Source organism: Acanthaster planci, linkage group LG05 (genome assembly GCF_054643075.1).
Source record: "Acanthaster planci isolate LZ-2023a linkage group LG05, COTS_SCS, whole genome shotgun sequence".
Taxonomy (NCBI): Eukaryota; Metazoa; Echinodermata; class Asteroidea; order Valvatida; family Acanthasteridae; genus Acanthaster; species Acanthaster planci.
In genome coordinates, this window is record NC_141781.1 from 2,089,335 (window position 1) to 2,101,194 (window position 11,860).

General features: G+C 41.9%; 1 protein-coding gene across 2 annotated transcripts in view; it reads left to right on the forward strand.

Moving 5' to 3' along the window:
• The first annotated feature begins 663 nt into the window (after positions 1-663).
• The window catches only part of LOC110990235 (semaphorin-5B-like), a 28,525-nt gene continuing 17,328 nt past the window's right edge, over positions 664-11,860 (forward strand). Inside the window, exons 1-5 of one of the 2 annotated variants that reach the window (XM_087137204.1) lie at positions 664-838; positions 1,933-2,093; positions 2,836-2,981; positions 3,277-3,312; positions 4,086-4,193. In XM_087137204.1, the coding sequence (XP_086993330.1) occupies positions 1,955-2,093; positions 2,836-2,981; positions 3,277-3,312; positions 4,086-4,193 (429 nt within the window). In that variant the 5' untranslated portion in view covers positions 664-838; positions 1,933-1,954. The remainder of the gene's footprint in view (positions 839-1,932; positions 2,094-2,835; positions 2,982-3,276; positions 3,313-4,085; positions 4,194-11,860) is intronic. The other variant, XM_087137205.1, reaches the window with a different exon arrangement.

Consider the following 11,860-nt stretch of genomic DNA (forward strand, 5'->3'; position numbering starts at 1 on the left):
AAAAGCGAATGAAAAACTTCCTTGCCACACCCATTTCAACCGCGGAAGGAAAAAACGTGTCAGAGATAAATTCAATAAATCAGCAGGACATGAAGTGACTGATGTAACGACTGCTTACTTCATCCTTACATCAAGCACTTTTAACGCCAAAGGGGAGGAAAGTTCGGGAATGTTCAAATTTTCTGAATTGTCATAATCTCATTTGAAAAAGGATTATGACGACCCCTAAATTCCAGTTTTGCTATATCATAATGAAATTCATCAAATGAAAAAAAAAGTCATGATTAACAAGATTTATCAGCTTGTGTCTTTTTGGTGGCGAAAATACATTTTCGTTTAAGCTCTCACCAATGTGAACTATATTTGAAGTGCAGTCCGGTGTATTACTGTTTTAAACTACGAATGCTGGTATTTATTTGTTCACGCTCTAGTACATTGCAGTATTACGGCAACTCCCCCATAAGGTCACTAACGTTTAATACGCAAGTCATGCGCAGTGACATACAATGACGTCATTTCGAGGTTATGGGTTTCCCCTTTTAAGCCCAAGTCCAGTCAGCAAACTTTTACCTACTTCAGGGAACACAAAAATTCTGTTGTCGGCTCCACGCGTGACTGCTTCACAATAGTCAGTACTGCTGGGGAATCTGCAACCTTCATCGTACGTATTGCCGGTATTTATCGACCATATTTCCGTGTGTTGTACATGTTGGTGTGGTTGTGAATATTGTATGGCTACACCCAGGGAAGTCGAATTCATAAGTGGATTTTACTCGCTTTCTGGGTGATAGTTGAAGTTCATCAGCCAAACAACCTGTGCAGGAATTTATAGAAAGTCGTAAGTGAACATTTAGCCTAGTAATATATATGTGTCGATTCAGTAATGCTTCAATAACAAACGGCAAATTCTAAATGCATGGAACCTATAATGCAAGCGACAAGTTCATAGTTAAGGTCATTTGCAACTCTGGCGAGAAATAACATTTTAGTTCCTGCTATTTAAGTATATGAAATGAGTTTCATTAGTACTGTCTTTGGCATTCTTCAGAACGACAGCTAAATGTGGAAGTGTGATTGTAACCCCTAATTAGAGCACTGTGAACTCATGAAGTGATCCGATTTTTTGGCATATATTATTCTCAAACTGACTAAATTCTTTGCTATGATTTTTGAAATTGTGCTCCACCCATTCGAATGCTAGTTATTGAGTTATAAAATTTAGCCCAGTTACAGCCAACTTTTTAAAGGAAGTTATACCATCCATACACCAAAACGGTAACAAACCACCGCTGGCTGTCGGGCACTTTTCTTTCTGTATATATAACTCTAGTAGGCAGCAAATTCGCCAACATGCCTTAAGGCTGTTGACCTCAAAATTCCTTGCAGGATGCTGTTTGAATCTAACAGACATTTATTTTCAACACCTTGAAGACTTTAGTGTGGACATTAATGATCATGGAAATAGGACAAGTGACTTGTAAAAAAAATAGTAATGTAAAAAATGAAATGCCGTATGAAAATATGAGTAAACTACAGTTTATTGGCACTTGAATGTGGAGGTGCTCTTTTACCTGTATGGCGGATCATTATGAAGAGTTCAATGAGCAGACATTTCGTCGACATTCTTTGAATGATGAACAAATGTAAACAGTTCTTTGTTTGGAACCAATAAATTCTGAAAAGCTCACCACCTTTCATATTGCTCTCCCAAAAGTGCTGTATTAATAGAGAATAATTTGCTTTTGTTTTTTTGCCAAAAAAGCTTTTTTTCTGTAAAACTAGCTAAAACTAAAAAGTTTCGCTGATGTAATTAATCTGAACAGAGTTTTTATTTAGTCTCAGTCAAACTTAATAATACAAACCAATTCTTTGCATTTCATGTTTTCTTTACTGCACAGTTTAATGAAGATTATTAATTTCTTGTCTTTCTAGTGTTGGTGTCAATTTTGTTACTATGGCTACCTCACTTGTTTACCTTCCATATTGGCTGGTACTCGGCGTACTTCTCGTCGCGTTGCCTGCTTGCCACTCACAGAATGAACGAGTTGTGCGTAGGGTTGAATCACCCTACCGGCGAAGCTACAGTTTAGGCGGTAAGTTCACTGAGTTTGGTGTTACGCTGAATGAACCAAACAAAAGGCTTTGGTATAAGGAAGCCACATGTTTTTAGGAAACAGGTTTTTCGAAAAGAGCTACGAGGGAACCTCTCGCGGCATTACATTAATTACCCTAATGCAAGAAATTGGAGGAAGGTGGACAGCGAATAGTTACGAAGGGGGAAATGACTTACCCAGCCATGGACATTTGAAAGGGGGGAGGCTGACATCATATGATGGTGTATACAGGCAACGTTCTTCATAGGTACTTCTGCAATATGTATGACATCCTTGAAAAGAGTTACATGTACATCAGGACGCAATGGCTTTTTTGATCGTTTGAATGCCATTAAATACATCTTGGTCATATATTATTGAATTTTATGTTCAATGTACACAATTATGAATAAATTGTTATGGTCTACCAATAACTGACATGCATTCGCGTAGCAGAATTATCTTTCGCTTTCAAAACGATGATTTAAAAGGAAAACGTCGTGATAGTTGACTTATTTCATTTTTTATGATGACGTGAATTTAATTTATAATGAAGCTCTTCGCAAAGTCTTCCATTCTTTGAAGAAATCTATAGTGAAATCGGGTTGTACTTATTGATGTCCACTCTGCTAGGAGAGGTATAAATTCAACATAAAACAGTCGCAGTGAAACATAGGTCCGAGGAACAATTCCCCACTTCATGGTACTCTTGAAGTAACACTTTGACATTTTGTCTTTGCAGAAGTCTCTGGTTCATACATGACGCTCGGACCAAATTCTTCAATGGTCAGCGACAAATATTACCGCACCTTAACGTTATTCGAGGGCCAACTCTTTGTGGGAGGAAAGGACCAATTATTTTCTCTAAATCCCGCCAACCTTTCATTGGTAAACAGTCCAATAATATTGAACAGTCTGTTTGAATGTTTTCAACCCTTGTATTATATAACACAAAGAAACATAAGACTCTAGTTTTGAAAACAAAACATGCATTGCCTTTATCTGGGTAAAGTTCTGGAAATTACATAACGTTTAAAGGTTGTGAACTGATATAAATCAAGAGATAACTCGGTTCATCTTTTAGTCAGAATGATTATCACCAAACCTGCAGGATCATGTTAAAACGACGTTATAATGAACAATGAAACTGTCTATTACAAGGTAATGTATGTTTCCTTTGCAGCTTGATAGTGCTATGGACACTGGATCGTGCAGTGGCGTAAGTGGTGTGCGGAAATTATTTTTTTGGTTAAATTGGCTCAGTATCGTATTTCGACAGGACATTGGGCTCATCAACTTTAAAGATGTACACATCGTGATGGGAAAAGTAAAAAAAGCGTACAATGTGCACATTTTCAGGAATTTGTTTCTTGTTGAAAATAATGAAGATAATTTGTTCAATTTATTGTGGCTACATGACTTTATGCGTTTTATTCATACACGTTTGGAATACCGAACTGCCCTGTAAACGTACTCATTCGTTTATTTTACTACGACGAGCATCTTTTGATTTCAGATAGATTTAGGATTCAGGCATTTTTATACTCGACGTTTTTCTAATATGATTTTTATGTTTTAGAGCTTTTACAAACCACGAGCGAGATCCTTTATTTCAAATCAGCAGATGCTGCTGGGTATGTGTGCTGCTCAACTGCCCCCTGAAAAAAACTAGAGAAATAAGAGAAGAGAAAAAAAAAGACAAAAGGAGGGAAACAAAAACGAAAAGACGAAACCAGGAAAAAATAAAACAGCTTACTTGAAAGTACCTTGCGGAATCGAGCCCTGTCACTGTTAGTGGTTTGTCATTTTGCTAGCGATGAATATGTTATTCCCCTAGGTAAAACCTTTGATTCTCTTCCTTGCAACGGCCATAATCAAGTGCCTTATTTTGCAGCCACTAATTGTTTACTAAATCCCTTTAACACAACCTGCTCGGCGTATAACAAATGAAACAGATTATAACAATGTTGTCGGTCATTCTGTTGTTAACAGTGTAGTAATTACATCCGTGTGATCCAACCTCTTCCTCTACTGAACAATACCTTGCTGGAGTGTGGAACCGGTAACGTAAATCCTTACTGCCAACAAAGGAATCAAGATGTAAGATCTGGTTTATATTCCAGTAACAAATCATATGCACCGAACATCAATGAATTCAATCGAGATATTATAAATTATCAGAAAATAGGCTTAAAGGGACGGCTTCGAAAAAGAACACCAGCGGTAACAACCACAGGTAGGCGAATGATAAATGCAAATTTTATGCAAAGCCACTTTTGCATACTAACAAATCTTATTTATGACTTTCAAAGTGCAGGCTTAGCAGGCAACGGGAGGTTGGCTTATAACACGACCAGTGTAAGACACGAAGAGCCAAGAGTTTGCTGAAACGAGACGATTTTATTACGAAGCCGCCTAAGTCGATCAGCTCCAGTTATGCTGTCATTTGTTGTTATTAAGCTGCGTTTTAAAAATTGTTTTGAGCTTTCGAAATTCAGCCGTCGTTAGTAGTAATTGTGATTTTGAATCGTGTGTGTTGGAGGAGATGTGAATAATTCCGCATCCATTTTGAGTAAAAAAAATATGCTTGTCATTTTTCCGTTGCACGTTGCTGAGATCGTCTTTCTTGTTTAAACTAAATTATCACATTGTATTGTGAATGATATTTTATGGACGGCTTCTCAATCTGACTATGCTTTTACAACAGGCAACGAAACCAGCACATTTATTAAAAATTGAGATTATTTTCTTTCAGCTGTCCAAAATTGATGGGTCGGTGGTTTCTTTTAACCCCAGTGAAAGTATTGTGCCCTTTGTCCACACTCAGAATTCAACAGGCTGGCTCCTTACTACCAGTAAGAAAACTGCGCACGAATTTTTCTATTTTTCTGCACTATTCTAAGGCTCATGTTCCTCAATAAAAGAGCAATTCTCCTTCCAACCAGTACAACCAATCCCTACCCATCTCGCATCCAACTAGACCTGACCCAATAGAACCAGGGAAAGTATGAATTGTACACGTGGAAATATATTTATTTTGTGATAGTATACTGAAAGTTTGCTTTTGAAGTTAGACAAATTATATCGGTCACATTACGCTTTTTGTTAATTAGTTTTACATGGTGCAGTTCAAGAAAATATTTGCATTAAAACCAACGCAGGAATCGGTCACAGAGAGAAAAAATCAGTAGGAGGAGAAATAGAGCAGAGGAACCCAGTAAAATTTTAAATTGTGTGTAAATGTCCAGCAGGTGTGTCAGAAAAAAGGCCAAAATGTGGCATTCTTGGGGTGGCAATGCGTATATAACAATGATTGTGTTAGTCCAAAATTAACCCTTGTGTTTTATTGATGTAAGCTACCTCCTGGGAACTTCGGAGCGGCAGAACAGTCCAAAGAACCTTTCACTCATCCTGCAGGAAAACTGTTAAGTGTCAAAACGCAGGTCTGATCAGCTTAGAATACTTTGTTATGATCTGTTTATTTCAGGTAGTGATATATTTGTTGGAACTTATTTGATGAAAACAGCCCGTACTCTAGTAAGACCAGTAGTCTCCAAGTCAGTACTGCAATCGGACTCCTCTCAGAATGTGATGAGTATAAGTGTGACTATAATGAGTAAAGACGACGTCAACGTATTAAGTGGTAAGTGTAGTTCCGTAGCCTGATAATAAAAGACATGTTTTGAACTTCTTTACCTCGCTGTAATCAAACAATAATCTGACATCTCTCTCTGGTTACTCTATTATAAGTTCCTTTTACAAAAAGAAAAAAACAAGCCGTGATTTTTTATACTGAAGTCTGTTGTTGCTATGATGCGTTTGAAAATTTCGCATTCTCAATTGTGAACTCAGGACTTTGCTTACAGAAGTTTTTTGTACGGAAACCTTGTTCGTTGTCAAAAACTAAAACAAAATACCCGGATAAGTCCAAAATTTGGGCAAATTCTGCTGGGGAAAATAGCCGCATTACTAAGAATTCAGCCTAAAATTACAATACACTTGCTCACGTGCCATTTCGCCTTAAGCATAAAGTATCAAAGTTACCAACATTTCAAACTAAACGAATTCAGTACCAAACTAATTTAGTGACGTCACTTACTGACTTGAGGGGGTCATGAAGCTATTTGGCTCGTTCGAAAAGCCTGTGCCCCCTGAAAAACGACATACCCATAGATTGTCTCCCCCAAAAAGCAAATGAGAAATGGATATAGGTGGCTTGGGAACTCGGAAAAGTTGCATTTCTTCACACACGCCTGGGTTAGAGTTGATTTTAGCTTTGCAAAGTTAGCAACATACTTCAGAAACTCATTAATTAAAATTTCACGGATGAACTCAATTTTATCACCACCCCATTTGTTTTTGATAAGCCCTTTACTGGGGCCGTTATTACCAGCATACGCGAACCGTTCACCACGTTCAGTACGTTTAGTTCTAACATACCGCCATGGTTAACAAGGAGATGGCTTTGAAGAGCCATTTTGAAATTATTCAGCTGTTGAGATTGGCATTTGCGATCATATTTTTCGTGAACCAGGTCCACAGTTTGTTGGAGACCCAATCAGCTACAATGGACGCGTCTACTTCTTTTACCGCGAGGTTGCTTCCGAGTTTGTCGAAGGGAAAGCCGTGTATTCAAGAGTTGCAGTCGTATGCCAGGTAGGATCGGCAGTGATAGTTATTATTTGACTGATCCCTTCTTTCGTCCTCTTTCCTTTCATCTCTCATCCTGTCAAATTCATAAGAGAATATTATTATTTCCTCTCTAAACAGAACGATACAGGGGGGCGAGCATTCCAGGACTTTGGAATCAAAGACATCGTAACCTTTGTCAAGGCGCGGCTGAAATGCTCAACGGGTACAACGTTTCCATACTTCTACAACGAAATACGTAAGTCTCATGCGGTCTTTCCAACCAGTCAGTTTAGAAACAATCAAACGCAATGCTCGTATTCCTGAGGCAGCTATATTGACAGCTTCCTTGACATCTTTTACACATGCATGATTTTAATGCCATATAAATATATGTCCAATGTGTATATCATTTTTGCGGATCCAAAAGAGAAAATGGGGCCATTGTTCGTATTTTAAAATTAGTTGTGTTTTTCCAGTACTTAAATACTAGTAATGACATTGTTGACACTGCACGCCTTTCCCTAAGCAAAGGAGTGATGTCATCCGAAATACTAAACTTCAACATTGCATTGACTTGTGGGGACAAAAATAGTGATGGAATTGTTTGTATTTAATACAGTCAATATCCATTTCTTTGGCAATTCAGGTCTGCGGTGGTCCAACACAACATTGTTCCGGGACTTAAAACCCGTGGTGTTAGGTTTTCTTTTCTTTCGACCCATCAACGAATTGTCGAAATAATAATTTACTCCAACTTTCGCTCATCGCCCAGCGCCCGAACAGGGCGCTGGGAAGAGCTTATGGCTTTGCGCTGTGATTGGCTTTATTATGCACGACCTGTGACCGCGAGGTTAGCACTTCCTGTTAGCAAGCGTTATTTAATATTTTTTTGGGTTCGGGCAAAGTCTCCACTACAGTAAAAACATGGCCTCGGAACAATCACAGTGTAGTAATTTATCTTATCACTAAGTATCACTGATCGCGTGTCTTTTGGCGATATATTTCAAATCATTGGTTATCTTGGCCAATTTTTGATGGACGAAAACAGTGTAGTGAGAATATTTTCAGCAGTGAGGAAGAAAAAATAGTGCATTGATAACCGCCGCTGCAGGTGTCGGGCATTGAGAGAGCTCGCGCGCCTGGCAGAAATTCATTACTCGGACACTCTCGATAGAAGCGACATTAAATTGATTGTACACAGACCATCGGTACCGATGGTCCGTGTACAAACCAGAATGGACCAATAAGGAAACAGCGCCCATGGCTTGTGTACTCCCAGAACGTAGCCAATAAGATTGCACATGCTCACCTTGCCCCACGCCCACAGTGGCCTTCAAGATCCAGAATTGCAAGCACATAAACAGCGGGATGACCACAGGGTTTTACGAGCGCTGTGACAGCATGTGGTTTCATGATTTACCACTGCACTGACTTTCAAGGCGGTGGCTGGGTTTGTCAAGCACCCGAATATTAAATTCATAAAGTCAGCAATAGTAAGGAAAAAGAAAGAACAGTGCAGTGGGGAAAATTTGCAAACTGCCTGGTGGAAGTCGCAGCAAAACGAAATAGAGTAGTTTCCCTCCTCTCAAATTGGCTTTAAGGCAACGATATTGAAAACTCAGCTCCCCGAGAATGTATGCCTGCGTGCGCTTTCAATTTTTGAACTGGACAGTGCATTGTATGACGGAACTGAACCATTGCAGACTAGTATACTCTGTTGAGTCCACTGGGCAACTCAATATGAGAATCCAGAAAGACTGATAAAATCATGATGATTTAATATTTCGTTCTTTATTCGGAACATCTTCGGGAACATCTTGAGATGGCTTTCATTAGTCTTTTGTTTTTCATTCTGTTGAGATATCTGGATATTATCAGTTGATCACCTACTGGTTTCCACTGGGCACGTACTAGGCTAATTATATACTTGTCCATGTACTGTACAACTGTACAATCACAGTAAAAATTGTCCTGAAGACAGTGCTGAAATAATGAAGTCAATGTGAACTGCTTTACCAAAATGTCCCCAGTGTTTTTCATGTGTATGAGCTGATTTTTGTGAGGGTTCTATGGTCCTGTCTTGTCCCGGCCTGTCCATCGTATTCCTGTATTTTAATGGGGCTGGATCCGCCCGTCGACAATACCCACTTGGCTGTTTCCTTCACAGAGAATGGACCTATGTACTGATCTCTGTGATGACGTTTACACTCTGTTTACGTGTACATGTGTGCTTTCCTATGGTGCTCAGTGGACTGTGCCCCCAACGTCCCCCGCGTGGAGGGAAAAGTGGGATGCGAGAACTTAAGGGAAAAGGGGTGCAGGAGCGAATTTGCGTGTGGGGAGTATTCAGTATTGTCCAGTCAAAAGCGGGGTCCAATAACGAAAAAGAGGGGTGCAAAAAGGGAAAAGGGGGTGCAGGAACGAATTTGCAGTGTGTGGGAGTATTCAGTTTTGTGGAGTCAAAAGAGCGTATGAGAACGGAAAAGAGGGGTGCGGGCGCGAATTTGCAGGGTGTTGAGCCTTTAGTTTTGTCGAGTCAATAGAGGGGTGCGAAGACAGGAAAAGTGGGGTGCGAGAAGGGAAATGTGGGGTACAGCAGCGAATTTCCAGTCTGCAGAGTATTTAGTTTTGTCAAGTCCAAAGCGGGGTGCGAAAACGGAAAAGAGGGGGGCGAGAAGAAAAAGTGGGGTGCGAGAAGGGAAAAGAGGGGTGAGGGAAGGGAAAAGTGGGGTGCAAGAACGAAAAAGAGGGGTGCGAGAAGGGAAATGTGGGGTACAGCAGCGAATTTCCAGTCTGCAGAGTATTCAGTTTTGTCAAGTCCAAAGCAGGGTACGAGAACGGAAAAGAGGGGTGCGAGAAGGGAAAAGTGGGGTGCGAGAAGGTAAATGAGGGGTACAGGAACGAATTTCCATGGTGCAGATTATTCAGTTTTGTCGAGTCAAAAGAGAGGTGCGAGAAAGGAAAAGTGGGGTGCGAGAATGGAAAAGAGGGGTGCGGGCGCCAATTTGCAGTGTGTTTAGACTTCAGTTTTGTCAAGTCAAAAGAGGGTGCGAGAAGGGAAAAGTGGGGTGCGAGAAGGTAAATGAGGGGTACAGGAACGAATTTCCAGGGTGCAGATTATTCAGTTTTGTCGAGTCAAAAGAGGGGTGCGAGAAGGGAAAAGTGGGGTGCGAGAATGGAAAAGAGGGGTGCGAGAAGGTAAATGAGGGGTACAGGAACGAATTTCCAGGGTGCAGATTATTCAGTTTTGTCGAGTCAAAAGAGGGGAGCGAGAAGGGAAAAGTGGGGTGCGAGAATGGAAAAGAGGGGTGCGAGAAGGGAAAGAGGGGTGCGAGAAGGGAAAAGAGGAGCGCGGGCGCCAATTTGTTGTGTGTCGAGCCTTCAGTTTTGTCGAGTCAAAAGAGGGGTGCGAGAATGGAAAAGAGGAGTGCGGGCGCCAATTTGTTGTGTGTTGAGCCTTCAGTTTTGTCGAGTCAAAAGAGGGGTGCGAGAAGGGAAAAGGGGGTGCGAGAAGGGAAAAGAGGGGTGCGGGCGCCAATTTGCAGTGTGTTGAGACTTCAGTTTTGTCGGGTCAAAAGAGGGGTGCGAGAAGGGAAAAGTAGGGTGCGAGAAGGGAAAAGAGGGGTGCGGGCGCCAATTTGCAGTGTGTTGAGACTTCAGTTTTGTCGGGTCAAAAGAGGGGTGCGAGAAGGGAAAAGTAGGGTGCGAGAAGGGAAAAGAGGAGTGCGGGCGCCAATTTGCAGTGTGTTGAGACTTCAGTTTTGTCGAGTCAAAAGAGGGGTGCGAGAAGGGAAAAGTGGGGTGCGAGAATGGAAAAGAGGGGTGCCAGAAGGGAAAAGAGGGGTGCGGGCGCCAATTTGCAGTGTGTTGAGACTTCAGTTTTGTCGAGTCAAAAGAGGGGTGCGAGAAGGGAAAAGTGGGGTGCGAGAATGGAAAAGAGGGGTGCCAGAAGGGAAAAGAGGGGTGCGGGCGCCAATTTGCAGTGTGTTGAGACTTCAGTTTTGTCGAGTCAAAAGAGGGGTGCGAGAACGGAAAAGTGGGGTGCGAGAAGGTAAATGAGGGGTACAGGAACGAATTTCCAGGGTGCAGATTATTCCGTTTTGTCGAGTCAAAAGAGGGGTGCGAGAAGGTAAATGTGGGGTGCGAGAAGGGAAAAGAGGGGTGTGGGCGCCAATTTGCAGTGTGTTGAGACTTCAGTTTTGTCGAGTCAAAAGAGGGGTGCAAGAACGGAAAAGTGGGGTGCGAGAAGGTAAATGAGGGGTACAGGAACGAATTTCCAGGGTGCAGATTATTCAGTTTTGTCGAGTCAAAAGATGGGTGCGAGAAGGGAAAAGTGGGGTGCGAGAAGGGAAAAGAGGGGTGCGGGCGCCAATTTGCAGTGTGTTGAGCCTTCAGTTTTGTCGAGTCAAAAGAGGGGTGCGAGAAGGGAAAAGTGGGGTGCGAGAAGGGAAAAGTGGGGTGCGAGAAGGGAAAAGAGGGGTGCGGGCGCCAATTTGCAGTGTGTTGAGACTTCAGTTTTGTCGAGTCAAAAGAGGGGTGCGAGAAGGGAAAAGTAGGGTGCGAGAAGGGAAAAGAGGGGTACAGGAACGAATTTCCAGGGTGCAGATTATTCAGTTTTGTCGAGTCAAAAGAGGGGTGCGAGAAGGGACAAGAGGGGTGCGAGAAGGGAAGAGAGGGGTGCGAGGAGGGAAGGGAGGGGAGGGAGAAGGGAGAGGAGGAGTGCGGACTACAATTTGCAGTGTGTTGAGCCTTCAGTTTTGTCGAGTCAAAAGAGGGGTGCGAGAAGGGAAAAGTGGGGTGCAAGAAGGTGAATGTGGGGTGCAGGAACGAATTTCCAGGGTGCAGATTATTCAGTTTTTTCGAGTCAAAAGAGGGTGCGAGAAGGGAAAAGAGAGGTGCGGACGTGGATTTGCAGTGTGGGGAGTATTCAGTTTTGTTGAGTTAAAAGCAGAGTGCAAGAGCGGAAAATAGGGGTGCGAAAAGAAAAAAACAGTGGGGCACAAGAGCAAATTGGCTGCGTATTGAGCCTTCATTTTTGTCGAGTCAAAAGCGGGGTGCGTAAAGGGAAAAGAGGGGCGCGTGAAGGGAAAAGTGGGGTGCGAGGATGGAAAAGTGGGGTGCGCGAGAAGGGAAAA